The sequence below is a fragment of the Hordeum vulgare genome, chromosome 2H, assembly GCF_904849725.1.
Source record: "Hordeum vulgare subsp. vulgare chromosome 2H, MorexV3_pseudomolecules_assembly, whole genome shotgun sequence".
NCBI classification, from domain to species: Eukaryota; Viridiplantae; Streptophyta; class Magnoliopsida; order Poales; family Poaceae; genus Hordeum; species Hordeum vulgare.
In genome coordinates this window covers 580,260,039-580,279,658 of record NC_058519.1, presented here as the reverse complement: position 1 = coordinate 580,279,658, position 19,620 = coordinate 580,260,039, and the positions used below count along the sequence as shown (strand labels likewise).

General features: G+C 43.3%; 1 protein-coding gene across 1 annotated transcript; it reads left to right on the top strand.

Moving 5' to 3' along the window:
- Positions 1 to 356: 356 nt before the first annotated feature.
- LOC123427422 (flavanone 3-dioxygenase 2-like) lies at positions 357 to 7,080 on the top strand. Its single transcript, XM_045111465.1, has 4 exons — positions 357 to 604; positions 1,009 to 1,256; positions 6,197 to 6,524; positions 6,604 to 7,080. Exons 1-4 carry the CDS (start codon positions 407 to 409, stop codon positions 6,850 to 6,852), a joined length of 1,023 nt encoding a protein of 340 aa, XP_044967400.1. The 5' UTR covers positions 357 to 406; the 3' UTR covers positions 6,853 to 7,080.
- The last annotated feature ends 12,540 nt before the right edge of the window (positions 7,081 to 19,620 follow it).

Genomic DNA, 19,620 nt, shown 5'->3' with positions numbered 1-19,620 from the left:
TCACATCTACAAAGTGTGCGCCTCCCTTTTAAAAGTTGGATGACAAACAGAGCTCCACCGTGGATGCGTGTCATGTCCCATGGTTGCCGGGGCCCTTCGTCACATATGCCGCATATTCCACGGCTGAAATACATTGCATGACAAATAAAATCTCTCGGAGTTAACCTGATTGATTGGATGGGCCTATTTCTATACTTACATGGGCCAGTGGTCCAGGCAAGATCGTGCCGCATGCTGGAGCTCCAGTTATACCGCCCCGGTCCACTGCGCACGTCAACGCGTAGACGCGTGCCATCGCCGGCCTCGCCAAGTCTTCAGAGTAATCGAGTACTCGATATATGGCAACCCCCCCATCACTCCTCCTCCTTCTACCGCCGCGCGAGACTGAGCCTCGGCTAGGCCTCGAATGGCGTACCAGCTTCTGTCCACCGTCGCGCACCGCGATACCCTCCCGGAGGGTTACACGCGGCCCGAGAACGACCGTCCGCAGCTCGCCGATGTGGTGACGGACACCAACATCCCCCTCATCGACCTCGCGTCGCTAGACAAGCACAGCATCATCGCCGAGATCGATCAGGCCTGCCGCACCTACGGCTTCTTCCAGGTCTGCCTTCTCACCACCTGCGTTCCCTTGGTTTTGTTCTACTCCCTCCGTTTCTAAATATAAGTCTTTTGATAGATTTCACTAGATGACTAGATACAAAGCAAAATAAATAAATCTACACTCTAAACTATGTCTACATGCATCCGTGTGTAATACTTTAGTAGAATCTTTATAACGACTTATATTTAGAAACGGAGGGAGTAGTTCGCAGTTCGCACTATGCATGTTAGCATCAGTTAAAGCGTCCGTCCGCGTTCCTTCATTCTTCACACGAGCATGCCGTGGGTCTAGAACGTCGGAGCTAGCAGCCTTGGTTGCTACCATGCCCTCTCTGATCGACGTATACGTCAATTAATCGGCCATAGGATACATTTAACTAGCTTGGGTTTGCCAATTTCTGTTAGATCGTAAACCATGGGATATCAGAGGAGCTGCTGGAGAAGGTGATGGCTGTGGGTCTGGAGTTTTTCCGGCTCCCTCCGGAAGAGAAGGCGAAGCTCTATTCTGACGAGCCATCCAAAAAGATAAGGCTTTCTACAAGCTTCAACGTCCGCAAGGAGACAGTGCACAACTGGCGGGACTACCTACGCCTTCATTGCCACCCGTTGGAGGAGTTCGTTCCAGACTGGCCATCCAATCCTGAAACGTTCAAGTAAGCACGCACTAGCCAATTCTTGGTCTATATTGGAGTATTTATATACCCTCCCTCCGTTTCATAATAATATACTGCATCTACATATATATTTTTTAAAGCAAATCTCACATACTTTGACCAAGTTTACTGAAAAAACTATTTACATCTAAATTTTCAAACATATATCTTTAGATTCAACGTAAGATGCAATTTTATAATTCATATATTTGATATTGTAGGTATAAATAGTTTTCTTTATAAAACTTAAGCATAGTTTGACTTTAAATAAACCTATACGCACTACATTATGAAACAGAAAGAAGTACTTATATTTAATATAGGAGCCGTGCATGAATGGCCGATTTCGGACCAATATTTTGTGCATGTTATAGGTTGGCCTGATGTGTGTATCGGAATTAGGTACTTCTTAATTTATTGCACATAGTTATCTGGTAAAACACTCCTTGGTCCTTGCTCTCCGGTAGTACTTCTGAAAACAGGGCTTCGCCGGCTTTATACATGAATCGCAAACAGTCGAACCCAAACAAAGTGTCAAGGAAATCCTCCAATAAGCATGTTAAAAGAAATACTGAATGATATCCGAGCGAGTACCACAAGTGGTACCAACTCAATGCCGAGCGTGAAAACAGGAGATGCTACATCTAAGAAAAGACAACCAAGACTACTGAGTAGAACCGCATCACCTTGAGAAACCAAGCAATCACCGCAGTTCTGAACTCAAGGAGCCATCTCTGAAGGGGGTCTCCTCGCCGTTGACATTGTCCCCTCGCTCCGGTCTGTTGAACCCCCCTCATGCTATGAGATAGCAAGAACCAAGAACAAAGACCATGGGGTTCTCTTGTACTTTGCCAACCTCGATACTTAAATACCGAAAAAGGCTTTTGTCTCACTTTATAAATAAAGAAAAATCTCGATACTTAAATTGACATCTATTTCCCAGTAGCCTATGAAATATCAGCGCACAAGAAAAGTGCAATAGGGCAAGCGGTGGGAACTGTTTGTCTAATAATGCATTAATGTTTATTGGATGAATGGTACCAACTACGAGAGCGTTGCTCCCTCCATTTCAGAAACAAATAGCATTTTTGACATAGACGTGGTCTTTGACATGTGACTTCTACCATTCTTTTTTATTATACTATATGTATAAAATCCAAATGAATTTAATAATCCAAGAATACTTGTGTAGACAAATCAATTGATGATTTTTTGTGTACCGGATCTAAATATCTAAAGCGATATTGCCAATCAAAGTTTTAAATCTTGACTAGAAGTTTAGCGAAAACGAAGCATACTTATTTTGCACACCAGAGGGAACTCCTTTTTCTGAACATGTGAGACAGGTCAAAAAATATTTGTTTTCGTTATTTCTGGATGTGTTTTAATTCATTAACAACGAGGTATTCGACATTAACAAAAATAATATTTTCTCATTTCAGGTTTACAAGGCCCACGTGATATTAAAAAATGCTATAATTATATAAAAATATGATTTATATATCACAAAGATCACATATTTGAAAATTACTTTGAATATTAATCTAACATACATGTTTTGTAGCATCAAATTATTAATTTTTGATCAACATTTTTTTCTTAAAATACATGTGAACTTTATAAACCTTAAATGACGGAGTAACATATTTTTTGGCCGCTGATAAGTGCCACACGTGTGGCATAAAACAATTCGGTCCTGACGTTTTTTTATGGAAACTATAGTTACTCGAGGATGGCAACTTTAGCTTGGGACTAATAGTTTGATTTAAGAGGTTGCTTAGACTACATTGTACTATTCTAGTATAACTTGCAAAAAAGGAAAGTAACAAAGTAATGTAGTTATGTTGTTTATATATTGTTGGCTTTTTTCGACTCTTATATATTGCTTACGTAAACAATGGCGTCCTCTTGTTAAGATCATAGGTCCACCACTGATTATGTAGTGTAACGTGACAATGATCAAGCCAAATACTCAGAACCATGTCAAGGAAAACTTGTGACATGAGTCTATGTTGCACTATCTCACACAAATTGGTAGTAATCCTTTTTCATGTATCCTTTGTATGAAAATCCTATGACAACTATATTTACTAGCATGAAAATCATTTGTGCATCTGCATGAATTCATGAACACATAAGTAGAACATAATTATAGTTACGACAAAAGACAAGAAATATACCAGAGTTAATTGTATTTTCATCTGTGCTTAATAAAATAATTACACTTTACATTCACAGAGAATATTGTAACCAGCGATATTACCGGTCAAAGTTCTTCATCTTCTGTTTAGAAGCACCTTCTTTAAGCAAGGGACCATTCAGATTTGCTTAGTGGTATAACAGAACAAGATGTAATTATTTATAGTGGTATCAAGAGGTGGTGCGTTTAAAAAAGCTCGTCATTAGCTGGAAGCAACATTTTGGTGGACGGGGGCATTGGCTCCAGTTTCGTGAAATGATTCAAACATCATGTTTTCAAGTTTAAAGAAATTGAAAAAAGTGTGAAAACTTATACATATTCATGGATTTGTGAATTTTTGATCAAAAATATTATGATTTGCAATCTGCACAAAAAAATATCCCAGCCCAACAATAAATCAAGATTGGCCCATTTTTATGAACATATTTGTAGCGAAAATTTTCTTGAACATGTTATATGGGTATTTGTGTATGTAGAATTTTATTTTTATTTTTTACTTTGTGGAAAATGTTTTTTCAAGTCCACATGGTGCCCGTCCACGGTTGGGCATTTCCGGTCATAAGCTTTGCTATGTGGATGGTTTTGACCGGTGACAACCAGATATATTTTAGTTTTTAGGGAGGGGAACAATCTAAAAAGCGTGCGGTACAAAACCCTGTTCACTTGCCGAATCATATATACTGATATATTTTTCCTGAAGACACAATAATCTAGCTAGCAGCCAATGAAATAAAAGCAGTATCATTCTTGGAGAAAAAACAAAGAAGCTAGAACGACTGGCCGGTGCATCCAACAAATGGTTGTACATATTCCTTCTGTTCAAAAATACTTGTCACAAATTGAATAGATGTAGATGTATTTTAGTTTTACATATATTTATTTTTACATATATACGGCAATTAATTTTGAACGGAAGGAGTATCTACCAACGCTCAAGAGCAGGCTAGAATGAACCGCAAGTACCCAAAACAATTTTAGAAACTAGAGATTTAACTTTCTCCGACCATTACCCCATACACACGCCGGATCATAGAAAGGACGAAATCCATATCATTCACAAATCTCATCTTACAGGTCACCGTGTGGGTACCATGTCCTCCTGTTCTATATATAGCACTAGATATGGGATAGGACTAGATGTGTGGAAAGCAACTCAAGAAACCTATCTGGAGCTAGCAACTTCCAGATTGCAGAGTCTTTTTCTGATGGTGTCCTGGCCAGCCACAAGCACTAGCTATATCAGACCCTCGTCCTTGAGGCACCGTGACTAAACAGTTCACACCAAATGATCGGTCACCGTGTATGTACGTTGATCAGAAAATGCCCGCCCACCACATAATGTGTTGCGGTATGGGTAGAGATATAGCCAATGTGCACGGCCATACGAGCACATGTGTGTGTCGTGTTGGAGCATCTACAGCCGTACCTTGTAAATACGGCCTCTCAAATGCCGGACGCATCCTTTAACGGGCCGACCTAAACGGACGGCGATTTTATCCGTTTTTCGTTCATTTTGGTCGTCCGTCGGTCTGTCCGTATCCGCTTTTTAAAATGGACTAGCACATGCATCCAACGACGTGAAAAACAGCACTGTGGCAATAACATAATAGAAGAGAGGTGGCTGGGGGTGGGCCAGCGAATTAAATAAGCAGCCAGAGGTTGGTGGATGGCTGTATGACAAGTGGGTCGGGCCGAACACATCCGGACAACGAGAGGGGGCGCGCGTCCGCGGCGACACATTTCGGTCTCAAATATGAGCCGGAAATGGATCGGCGCGGACGCCAAGCGGACGTGTTTTGGCAATGGGTCCGTGTATTGAGCCATCACTTTTGTCTGCACGGATCCAAAAGGACGGCGGCGGACCAAATGGATCGCCCCGTTGGAGTTGCTTTTATGTTCCAAATAATGCATTCTATATCCGGACACCTTAAATTAGAAACCTCAAATTCATACTATTACATGCAATGTAAACCTATTACTAAGCGGAGCTCGTCCAGCTTCGCCGTGCCCATGTCCGACGACTGACTGAGGCCCACACAATGTCGGTCCGGTCGTCGGCGAGGTAGAGTAGGACATGGGACACTAGCCGGCTCACGGGAGTTGAGCTACCGCCGTCTCTCATGCCCTACTCTTCCTCGTTGGAGCCCGTAATCCGGATGGTGTCAGTCGACGTGAGATCAATGACAGATTCTTCCTAGAAGAAGCCAACGTCCACCACGACGCGCTTGTGTCGTCCGCACTGGTGCACCCTACGGGGCGCCGAAGAGTGTGACTCCTCCTCTCCAACATCCGCCGCTGTTTGCATTTTTTTCATGTGTTTTTATCCATGTCATTACTGTTAATATATTTGACGGATGGTAGTTGCTTTTTGACGGAAGGCGAACACCAGTCCAAACCGATTTTCAGACAAATACCGTGTTTATTTAGGAGGATCAGCGTTTGAAGATGCTTTATCTACATGTATTTTAACAAAACCGTTTTTAGTATGCATGTTTTTATTTTAAGGGGGGTACATGAATGTTCGTTCAACCATCATTAGCATTGGCCAACTGAAGACATGGTTATCTGAATAGACTTCTATCCCAAGTTTGCCCCCGTTGTGCGGAAAAAAAATATAAATAATGCTTGATTCCGACCAAAGCGGAGTGCATGCCCAACTTCGCTTGCTTCTCATCTAGCGTCAAACCGGCGACTTCCACAGGCTGACCTCACGCATGACCTCTTTTCTCTCGTCATGCAGGGAGATCATCAGCACCTACTGCCGCGAAGTCCGGCTGCTTGGGCTCCGACTCCTGGGCGCGATCTCCCTGGGCCTGGGTCTCGACGAGGACTACATCGAGAAAGTGCTGGGCGAGCAGGAGCAGCACATGGCCGTGAACTACTACCCGCGGTGCCCCGAGCCAGACCTCACCTACGGCCTCCCCAAGCACACGGACCCCAACGCCCTCACCATCCTCCTCATGGACCCCCACGTCTCCGGGCTGCAGGTCCTCAAGGGCGGCGTCCAGTGGATTGCCGTCGACCCCCGGCCCAACGCCCTCGTCGTGAACCTAGGCGACCAGTTGCAGGTAAAAATCCCACGAGCCGTCGGCTACTAATTTACGTAGTTGTGAGCACAGCTGATGCAAACTATATATGCACGTACAGGCGCTGAGCAACGGCGCCTACAAGAGCGTCTGGCACCGCGCGGTGGTCAATGCGTCGCGGGAGCGCCTGTCGGTGGCATCTTTCCTGTGCCCGTGCAACAGCGCGGTGATCGGCCCGGCGGCCAAGCTCGTCGCCGACGGGGACGAGCCCGTGTACCGCAGCTACACCTACGACGAGTACTACAAGAAGTTCTGGAGCAGGAACCTCGACCAGGACCACTGCCTGGAGCTCTTCACGGATCAGAATTGATCCGCATGCACAAGCTTGCCTCGTGTACGGTTGGGTGACTATCTGCTTGGGTTGGGTGAGGATCCACGGCCAAAAAATAAATGCCCCCGTGGTGCGGGTTACTTGAATTATTTAAAAATGTTTTTCTTCAGCACAACGCGTGTCTTGACGTTCATTTTGTCTTGTATTTAACATTCTAAAAAATTGCTCCCTGTTTCTTTCTATTTTCTCTACCATGCACATTGTCCACATCAGCATGTTGCCACATTAACATTCTCTCGACATGCAGCCTCCACATCCACAGGATGAAAGTTGGGTATTCACCCAATTTTTTTTTTGCTCTAAATATAGAATATGAACCAAACAATATACAACTAGCAATATATGAACAAAACTACACTAACATAACGGCAATAGTAATATTTCAATTTATTCGAATATAACAATATGAATACAGAAGTACCATTTAATTGATAAAGTGATGATATTCTTCTTACAACATAACTCTGCGGTCGCCTTTTTGGAAGAGAATGATGACATCTTCATCCTTCACTTGATTGAAAAATTCTTTCTCAACAAATATAACAAAACAATTGTTCAAATATTCATCACCCGTTTTGCTCCTTAGCTTATTCTTCACATAGTTCATTGAAGAGAATACCCTTTCAACACTAGCGGTAGCTACCGGCAGAATCAATACCAACTTAAGAAGTTTGTAAACAATATGATATTGTTCATCATTGTTTGTCTGAACAACCATAACTGAAAGCTGACACAGATTTTTCAGGTTTTCAAACCTCTCATCTCTACGCACATTAGTAACATACATGATTAGTTGCCATGAAAGTCTTGCCAGTTCATCACTTGTAAAATCAGAAATATAAAACTTTGTAGCAGGCCTAATCAACTTCTCTTGGTCATAAGCAGCAAATAGATGAAGTGAACAAAATGATGCCATGCAAGAAAGTAGCTCCGTGTTTACCTCATGAAATCTACTCCCTATGTAAACTAATATAAGAACATTTAGATTACTAAAGTAGTGATCTAAATGATCTTATATAAGTTTACGGAGGGAGTACCATTCACCTCACTGATTTGCCTATCAATGACACCCACAAACATATCAACTTTCTAACGGTGGTAATTGATCGCACCATTACATAAACCCCTTCTAGGTCGGCCAACGGGTAAGTAAGGACCCTCCATATCAAGAGCTTTGATCTTATGTCCTCTAAATGCCAAGCCTTGACGCAACCGAAATCTCACACACTTGAGTGTCCATGTCAAACACTGTTTATACAAAGCATTGTATTGTGAGGTGTTTGGAGCAATAGACTCATGAACTGATGTTTGTGGTGTAGTGAACCTATCATACTTCTCTTGAGCTTCAGCATGAGCACCACAATGCTCACCTTCACGTTTCTTCAATGTCGACTTCCTGTTCCAGTTATTAAATCCCTTCTTCACAAAAGCATCTCCACCGAGACATCTTGTTTTATCCTTGAACAAATAGCAAACAAAGCAGAAAGCTCTATCTTTTTCCACACTATACTCAATCCACATAAATTCTTTAAACCAGACACGACAAAAATGACGCTCTTTTCCACATTTATTTGTAACCTTGAACTTATGATTCTTTGGTTGACATGACCCCATTGTTGGGGAATGTTGCATCGGAAACAAAAAATTTCCTATGCACACAAAGACCTATCATGGTGATGTTCATCTACGACAGGAGATTAGATCTACGTACCCTTGTAGATCGCTAAGCGGGAAGCGTTAAGAAACGCGGTTGATGTAGTGGTACAGCTTCGTGATTCAAATCACCGTCGTCCCACGATCCGTTCCGATCTAGCGCCGAACAGACGGCACCTCCGCGTTCAGCACACGTACAGCTCGATGACGATCTCGGCCTTCTTGATCCAACAAGAGAGATGGAGAAGTAGATGAGTACTCCGACAGCGTGACGGCGCGCTGGTGTTGGTGATGATCTATTCCTGCAGGGCTCCACCCAAGCTCCGTAGAAATCTAATCTAGAGGAAGAACTACGAGGTATAGGTTTGAGTTGCACGTGGCAAAGTTGTGTCTCAAACAGCCCTAAACCTCAAGTATATATAGGAGGAGCCAAGGGGTGGGGCAAGCCCTTAGGGCGCCGGCCAAGAAGGCCTCCTTGGGTCGGCTGACTTGGGGAAGGGAGGAGTCCTTCTCCAATCCCACTTGGATTAGGACTCCTTCCATATTTTCCCACCTCTTTCGGATTTCCCACTTTTTCCTCATGTGCTATCCTTGGATGACTTTGTCAACCCATTATACCTTATTGTATATCCAATAAACCCGCGTGGACACCTTGGGGCGTGGTGGGCCCACCCAGTGGACCCCCGGAACCCATTCGTCACTCCCGGTACACTGCCGGCAATGCCCGAAAACTTTCCGGAATCCAAACACCAACTTCCTATATATCAATCTTCGTTTCCGGACCATTCCGGAAACGCTCATGACGTCCCTGATCTCATACGGGAATCCGAAGAACCTTCGGTCATCAACACATATAACTCAACTATACTAAAACATCATCGAACCTTAAGTGTGCAGACCCTGCAGGTTCGAGAACTATGTAGACATGACCCGAGACACTCCTCGGTCAATATCCAATAGCGGGACCTGGATGCCCATATTGGATCCTACATATTCTCCGAAGATCTTATCGGTTGAACCTCAGTGCCAAGGATTCATATAATCCCGTATGTCATTTCCTTTGTCCTTCGGTATGTTACTTGCCCGAGATCCGATCATCGGTATCCGTATACCTATTTCAATCTCGTTACCGGCAAGTCTCTTTACTCGTTCCGTAACACAAGATCCCATGACTTACACTTAGTCACATTGCTTGCAAGGCTTGTTTGTGATGTTGTATTACTGAGTGGGCCCCGAGATACCTCTCCGTCACATGGAGTGACAAATCCATACTAACTCAAAGGACACCTTCGGAGATACCTGTAGAACACCTTTATAGTCACCCAATAACGTTGTGACGTTTGATACACACAAGGTATTCCTCCGGTGTTAGTGAGTTACATGATCTCATGGTCATAGGAATGAATACTTGACACGCAGAAAACAATAGCAATAAAATGACACGATCACATGCTACGTTCATAGTTTGGGTCTTGTCCATCACATGATTCTCCTAATGATGTGATCCCGTTATCAAGTGACAACACTTGTCTATGGTCGGGAAACGTTGACCATCTTTGATCAACGAGCTAGTCAACTAGAGGCTTACTAGTGACAGTGTTTTGTCTATGTATCCACATATGTATTTGTGTGTACAATCAATACAATTATAGCATGGATAATAAACGATTATCACGAACAAAGAAATATAATAATAACTAACTTATTATTGCCTCTAGGGCATATTTCCAATAGTCTCCCACTTGTACTAGAGTCAATAATCTAGTTCACATCACTATGTGATTTTAACGAATCCAACACCCATACAGTTCTGGGGTTTGATCACGTCTTGCTTGTGAGAGAGGTTTTAGTCAACGGTTGTGAACCTTTCAGATCCGTGTGTGCTTTACAAATCTTTATATCATAATATAGATGCTGCTACTACGTGCTATTTGGAAATATTCCAAATGACCACTCTACTATACGAATCCGGATTACTATTCGGAGTTATTCAAATTAGTGTCAAAGCTTGCATCGACGTAACCCTTTACGACGTACTCTTTAATCACCTCCATAATCGAGAAAAAATTCCTTAGTCCACTTGTTACTAAGGCTAACTTTGACCGATGTTTAGTGATTCAATCCTGGATCACTCTGTGTACCTCTTAACAGACTTGTGGCAAGGCACACATCAGGTGCGGTACACACCTTGGCATACTTTAGAGTCTATGGCTAAGGCATAGGGGACGACCTTCGTCCTTTCTCTTTCTTCTGCCGTGGTCGGGCTTTTGAGTCTTACTCAAATTCACACCTTACAACACAACCAAGAACTCCTTCTTTGCTGATCTATTTTGAACTCCTTCAAATACTTGTCAAGGCATGCATTTAATTGAAAGTTTTATTAAGTGTTTTGATCTATCTCCATAGATCTTGATACTCAATGTTCAAGTAGCTTTATCCAGGTCTTCCTTTGAAAAACTCCTTTCAAACAACCCTTCATGCTTTACAGAAATTCTATATTACTTCCGATCAACAATATGTCAAATACATATACTTATCAGAAATTCTATAGTGCTCCCACTCACTTCTTTGGAAATACAAGTTTCTCATAAACCTTGTACAAACCAAAAACCTTTGATCATCTCATCAAAGCGTATATTCCAACTCCGAGATGCTTGCACCAGTCCATAAAAGGATCGCTGGAGCTTGCATACTTGTTAGTATCCTTAGGATCGACAAAACCTTCTGGTTGTATCACATAGAACCTTTCCTCAAGGAAACCGTCGAGGAAACAATGTTTTGACATCCTATGTGCAATATTTCATAAATAATGCGGCAACTACTAACCTAATTCCAACAGACTTTTAGCATCGCTACGATTGAGAAAGTCTCATCATAGTCAATTCTTTGAACTTGCCAGAAACTTCTTTGTGACAAGTCGAGCTTTCTTAATAGTGACTCTCCACCATCATCGTCCGTCTTCCTTTTAAAGATCCATATTTACTTTATAGTCTTTACGATCATCAAGTAGTTCTTCCAAAGTCCACACTTTGTTTTCATACATGGATCCTCTCTTAGATTTCACGGCCTCCAGCCATTTGTCGTAATTCGGGCCCACCATCGCTTCTCCATAGCTCGTAGGTTCATTGTTGTTTAACAACATGACCTCCAAGACATGATTACCGTACCAATCTATAGTAGTACGCGACCTTGTCGACCTACGAGGTTTGTAGTAACTTGATCCGAAGCTCAATGATCACCATCATCACTTTCCACTTCAATTGGTGTAGGCGCCACAAGAACAACTTCCTGCGCCCTGCTACACACTGGTTGAAGTGACGGTTCAATAACCTCATCAAGTTCTACCACCCTCCCACTCAATTCTTTTGAGAGAAACCTTTCCTCGAGAAAGGACCCATTTCTAGAAACAAACACTTTGCTTCCCGATCTGAGATAGGATATGTATCCAACTGTTTTGGATATCCTATGAAGATGCATTTATCCGTTTTGTGTTTGAGTTTATCACACTGAAACATTTTCACATAAGCGTCGCAGCCCCAAACCTTCAAGAAACGAGAGCTCAGATTTCTCCAAACCATAGTTCATATTGTGTCATCTCAACGAAAATACGCGGTGCCCTATTTAAAGTGAATGCGGTTGTCTCTAATGCATAACCCATAAACGATAGTGGTAATTCGATAAGAGACATCATAGTACGCACCATATCAAATAGGGCATGGTTATGACGTTCAGACTCACCATCACACCATGGAGTTCTAGGCGGCATGTATTGCGAAACAATTTCCACATTGTCTTAACTGTGTACCAAAACTCACAACTCAGATATTCATCTCTATGATCATATCGTAGACAGTTTATCCTCTTGTCACGACGATCTTCACTTTGAAATAGCTTTGAACTTTTCAATATTTCAGACTTGTGATTCATCAAGTAAATACTCCTGTATCTTACTCAATTCGTCAGTGAAGTAAGAACATAATGATATCCACTGCGTGCCTCAGCACTCATTGGACTGCACACATCAAAAATGTATTACTTCCAACAAGTCACTTTCTTGTTCCACGTGGTTTACTTTGCATGTCTCAAGTGACTCAATATCAAGTGAGTCCAAACGATCCATCTGCATGGAGTTTCGTCATGCGTTTACACCAATAAGTATGGTTTGCATGCCTCAAACCTTTTAAAAATGAGTGAGTTCAAAGATCCATCAACATGGAGCTTCTTCATGCATTTTATACCGTCATGACTCAAGCGGAAGTGCCACAAGTAAGTGGTACTATCATTAGTACTTTGTATCTTTTGGCATCAATATTATGAATATGTGTAGCACTACGACTGAGATTCAATAAACCATTGAAGGTAATTATTCAAGCAAATAGAATAACCATTATTCTCTTTAAATGAATAATCGTATTGCAATAAACACGATCCAATCATGTCCATGCTCAACGCAAACACCAAATAACAACTATTTAGGTTTAACACCAACCCCGATGGTAGAGGGAGCGTGCGATGTTTGATCACATCAACCTTGGAAACACTTCCGACACGTATCGTCACCTCACCTTTAGCTAGTCTCTGTTTATTCCATAGCTTTTATTTCGAGTTACTAATCACTTAGCAACTGAACCGGTATCCAATACACTCGTGCTACTAGTAGTACTAGTAAAGTACACATCAATATCATATATATCAAATATACTTTTGTCGACTTTGCCAGCCTTCTTATCTACCAAGTATCTAGGGTAGCTCCGCCTCAGTGACCTTTCCCCTCATAACAAAAGCACTTAGTCTCGGGTTTGGGTTCAATCTTGGGTTTCTTCATTAGAGCAGCAACTGGTTTGCCGTTTCATGAAGTATCCCTTCTAGCCCTTGCCCTTCTTGAAACTAGTGGTTTCACTAACCATCAACAATTGATGCTCCTTCTTGGTTTCTACTTTCGCAGTGTCAAACATTGCGAATCACTCAAGGATCATCATATCTATCCTTGATATGTTATAGTTCATCAAGAAGCTCTATCAGCTTGGTGGCAGTGACTTTGGAGAACCATCGCTATCTCATCTGGAAGATTAACTCCCACTTGATTCAAGCGATTGTTGTACTCAGACAATTTGAGCACATGCTCAACGATTGAGCTTTTATCCTCTACTTTGTAGACAAAGAATCTTGTCGGAGGTGTCATACCTCTCAACAAGGGCACGGGCATGAAATCTCAATTTCATCTCCTAGAACATCTCTTATGTTCTGTGACGTTTCAAAACTTCTTTGGTGCCTTGCTTCTAAGCCATTAAGTATTACGCACTGAACTATCACGTAGTCATCAAAAACGTGTATGCCAGATGTTCGCGACATCCACAGATGACGCTCAAGGTGCAGTACACCGAATTGTGCATTAAGGACATAAGCCTTCTGCGCAGCAATGAGGACAATCCTTAGTTTTACGGACTCAGTCCGCAAAGTTGCTACTATCATCTTTCAACTAAAATTTCTCTAGGAACATATAAAAAACAATAGAGCTATAGCGCAAGCTACATCATAATTTGCAAGGACCTTTTGACTATGTTCATGATAAGTAGTTCAATTAATCATATTACTTAAGAACTCACACTCAAAAAATACATCCCTCTAGTCATTTGAGTGGTGCATGATCCAAATCCACTAACTCAAGTCCGATCATCATGTGAGTTGAGTATAGTTTCCGTGGTAAACATCTCTATGCTAATCATATCAACTATACGATTCATGCTTGACCTTTAGGTCTCTTGTGTTCCAAGGCCATGTCTGCACATGCTAGGCTCGTCAAGTTTAACCTGAGTGTTCCGCGTGTGCAACTGTTTTGCACCCGTTGTATGTGAACGTTGAGTCTATCACACCCGATCATCACATGGTGTCTCGAAACGACGAACTGTCGCAATGGTGCACAGTCGGGGAGAACACAATTTTCATCTTGAAAGTTTAGTGAGGGATCACCTTATAATTCTACCGTCGTTCTAAGCAAGATAAGGTGCATAAAAGAATTAACATCACATGCAATTCATAAGTGACATGATATGGCCATGATGTTGTGCTTCTTGATCTTCATCACCAAAGCACCGTCATGATCTTCATCATCACCGGCTCCACACCATGATCTCCATGATCATGATATCCATCATCGTGCCGCCATCGAGGTTGTCGTGCTATCTATGCTATTACTACTAAAGCTACAACCTAGCAATATAGTAAACGCATCTACAAACACAAACATTAGTTTAAAGACAACCCTATGGCTCTTGTCGGTTGCCGTAGCATCGACGTGCAAGTCGATATTAACTATTACAACAAGATCATCTCATACATCCATATATCACATCATGTCTTTGGCCATATCATATCACAAGCATACCCTGCAAAAACGAGTTAGACGTCCTCTAATTTGTTGTTGCATGTTTTACGTGGTTGCTATGGGTATCTAGTATGATCGCATCTTACTTACGCAAAAACCACAACGGAGATGTGCAAATTGCTATTGAACCTCTCTCCAAGGACCGCCTCGGTCAAATCGAATTCAACTAAAGTTGAAGAAACCGACACCCGCCAATCATCTTTATGCAACGAGTTGCATGTTAGTCGATGAAACCAGTCTCTCGTAAGCGTACGAGTAATGCCGGTCTGTGCCGCTTCAATCCAACAATACTGCCGAATCGAGAAAGGACTAAGGAGGGCAGAAAATCGAACATCAATGCCCACAAAAACTTTTGTGTTCTACTCGAGATAACATCTACGCATGAACTTAGCTCTAATACCACTGCTGGGAACGTTGCATGGGAAACAAAAAATTTCCTAAGCACACGAAGACCTATCATGGTGATGTTCATTTACGAGAGGAGATTGGATATACGTACCCTTGTATATCACTAAGCGGGAAGCGTTAAGAAACGCGGTTGATGTAGTGGTACAGCTTCATGATTCAAATCACTGTTGTCCCACGATCTTTCCCACGATCCGTTCCGATCTAGCGCCGAACGGACGACAACTCCACGTTCAGCACACGTACAGCTCGATGACGATCTCGGCATTCTTGATCCAGCAAGAGAGACTGAGAAGTAGATGAGTTCTCCGGCAGCATGATGGCGTGCCGGTGTTGGTTATGATCTATTCCTGGAGGGCTCCGCCCGAGCTCCGCAGAAATCTAATCTAGAGGAAGAACTACGAGGTGTAGGTTTGAGTTGCACGTGGCAAAGTTGTGTCTCAAACAGCCCTAAACCTCAAGTATATATAGGAGGAGCCAAGGGGTGGGGCAAACCCATAGGGCACCGGCCAAAAAGGCCTCCTTGGGTCGGCCGACTTGGGGAAGGGAGGAGTCCTTCTCCAATCCCACTTGGATTAGGACTCCTTCCTTATTTTCCCACCTCTTTTGGATTTTCCACTTTTTCCTCATGGGATTTCTTTGGATGACTTTGTCATCCCATTATACCTTATTGTATATCCAATAAACCCACGTGGACCCCTTGGGGCATGGTGGGCCCACCCAGTGGGCCCCCGGAACCCATTCGTCACTCCTAGTACACTGTCGGCAATGCCCGAAAACTTTCCGGAATCCAAACACCAACTTCCTATATATCAATCTCGTGGACCATTCCGGAAACCCTCGTGACGTCCGCGATCTCATCCGGGACTCCGAACAACCTTCGATCATCAACACATATAACTCAACTATACTAAAACATCATCGAACCTTAAGTGTGCAAACCCTTCGGGTTCGAGAACTATGTAGACATGACCCGAGACACTCCTCGGTCAATATACAATAGTGGGACCTAGATGCCCATATTGGATCCTACATATTCTCCGAAGATCTTATCGGTTGAACCTCAGTGCCAAGGATTCATATAATCCCGTATGTCATTCCCTTTGTCCTTCGGTATGTTACTTGCCCGAGATTCGATCGTCCGTATCCGTATACCTATTTCAATCTCGTTACCGACAAGTCTCTTTACTCGTTCCGTAACACAAGATCCCGTGCGTTACACTTAGTCACATTGCTTGCAAGGCTTGTTTGTGATGTTGTATTACCGAGCGGGCCCCGAGATACCTCTCCGTCACACGGAGTGACAAATCCCAGTCTTGATCCATACTAACTCAATGGACACCTTCGGAGATACCTGTAGAGCACCTTTATAGTCACCCAGTAACGTTTTGACGTTTGATGCACACAAGGTATTCCTCCGGTGTCAGTGAGTTATATGATCTTATGGTCATAGGAATGAATACTTGACACGCAGAAAACAATAGCAATAAAATGAAACGATCACATGCTACGTTCATAGTTTCGGTCTTGTCCATCACATGATTCTCCTAATGATTTGATCCCGTTATCAAGTGAAAACACTTGTCTTTCGTCAGGAAATGTTGACCATCTTTGATCAACGAGCTAGTCAACTAGAGGCTTACTAGCGACAGTGTTTTGTCTATGTATCCACACATGTATTTGTGTTTCCAATCAATACAATTATAGCATGGATAATAAACGGTTATGACGAACAAAGAAATATTATAATAACTAATTTATTATTGCCTCTAGGGCATATTTCCAACACCCATCTCAATATATCTCCTTCTTACTCTATCTTGGTCATTGACAGCATACACTAAGATGGGAATCCGATTTCCACGATTATGTTCGAGTGCCTCTAAATCTGCTTGCATCGGTTCATAATCTTCATCAATAGAATCATCATTTTCTACATGAGGTGTTGAGGTTTCTCCTGTACTATATGGTTCTTGCCATAACACCAATTGCAAATTGCTCTCAAAATGAACAGGAGAAATACAAGTACTATATGCAGCCACCGTCTGATTTTGTACGGATACTTCATCGGTTTTCCTTGCCATTGAAGCCTTTTCCCACATTGCAAATATGGCACCACTCTTCAGTCTCTTTTTCAGCTACGTTAGGAAAATAAGGCTACATCTGTTAAATACATAGACTATTTGGTACTTTCATCTAGTAAATTAACCTAAGCAATGAAGCAAACCAGATGAAGCAAACAAGATTACTCGCAGTCTCACACCTTCTGCGTCGCGGCATGTGGGGCGAAGAGGAGGGGCAGACAGGGGGGGGGGGGGTAGGGAGCGGGGCGTCGCGACCGCAACGGCTAGCGCGGCTTCTGCTCCCTCCGACTCCGACCAGCGGGCCGGGGAGCCGCTGCCGAGCATGGGGAAGGACGGTGGCACGCGCGTGGGGGGGGTGACGGGGGAACTGCCCGCGCGCGGGATGGGATGCGGCTCCTAGATCGTAGTGGATGGGGAATTTGGGATGGAGTGGTTTGGTCAGCGATGGAGCGAGATAGTCAGAGAGAGTGACATGTATATTTTTTACCCCTAAAACTTGCATCCTATTGACGTCATCAATACCTTAACATGCACCCTATTGACGTCATCAAGTAAACCAAGCCAGCGTTTGAGTACCAACTTACAATAAGGGTCGACTATGGATTGAACATCGCACGGAACGGCCATGTGAGCGTTCAGTTACCACTCCAAGCTATTTCTCCCGAAAGAAAAGGCCCAGACTTTCTCGGATCCATCTTCCCACCCAAACTGCTCCTTTCCCACATCATGCCTTCCGTTACTAGCGTACACAACGGACCAAACACATGAATTTCCATTACCAGACTCATCAATTTCCAACCATAAAGCACGAACTCTTTTATCCCTTTTAAAAAATAAACAATCGACCCCTCTCCCACAGAAAAAATCACCAATCTTTTCGCCTGTCGATGGTAGGGTGTGGTAGGCAGGTGCCGATCTTTGCTCCTCCGACACCACATTTGGATAGCTTCCATGGCTATCCGGGCTTAACCAGGCTACATTCCATTAGTGGTGTGGTCACTGGCACATCGTTGGGGGGAACAAGAGGGGTCCCAGCACCCCTTCCATGAGAAATTTGTTGTGATAAGTTCCTCCTTTCACCTAAACTCCCTACTAATTATACGACCTCTCTAATCTACATATCTTTGTTGGCCCCCTCTTGGATTTAGTTCACGTCCGCTACTCAGTGTGGTTGTTGGGGAACGTTGCATGGGAACCAAAAAAATTCCTACGCACACGCAAAACCTATCACGTTGATGATCATCTACGAGAGGGGAGATCGGATCCACATACCCTTGTAGATCGCTAAGCGGGAAGCGTTAAGAAAAGTGGTTGATGTAGTCGAACATCTTCGCGATCCGAATCACAAGCGTCCCACGAACTCTGTCCCGATCTAGCGCCAAACAGACGACACCTCCACGTCCAGCATACATACAACTCGATTACGATCTCCGCCTTATTGATCCAGCAAGAGAAACGAAGAGGTAGCTGAATTCTCCAGCAGCACGACAGCGTGGCGGTGATGATGGTGGAGCTACTCCAGCATGGCTTCACCATGCCGTACCAAACTAGCTACGGCGTGTCACGAAGTGGTGGAGGGAGAGAGGACTGCACTATGGCTTGGGGTGCAAAAAGCCTCTCAAACCTCCACTATATATAGGTGCAACAAGAGGGAGGGTTGCCTTGCCTCCTACTCAGAGTAGGAGGGTTCGGCGAGCCAAGGGGAGGAGTCCTCCTCCAATTCGGTTTGGTGGAGGACTCCCTTCCCACTTGTCCACCTCCTTCCTTTTTTTCCTTTTTCCTTTTTTTGCTTTGGCCGAAATAGGTTATTCGACTGGGTGGGTGGCCCATCCTTAGGCCTATTAGGTCCTCTCCCGGGTGGGTGGCCCGTCCTAGTAGAACCTCGGAACCCATTCCACACTCCCGATACTTTATCGGTAATGCCCAAAATCTTTCTGGAAGCCAAATGCAACATTGCTATGTATCAATCTTCATTTCCGGACCATTCCGGAAACCCCCATGACGTCCGGATCTCATCCGAGACTCCGAACAACATTCGGTTACCAACATCAATAATTCACCTATACCGAAACATCACCAAACCTTAAGTGTGCACACCCTGTGGGTTCGAGAACTATGTAGACATCACTGAGACACTCTCCGGTCAATATACAATAGCGGGACCTAGATGCCCATATTGGATCCTACATATTCTACGAAGATCTTATCAGTTGAACCTCT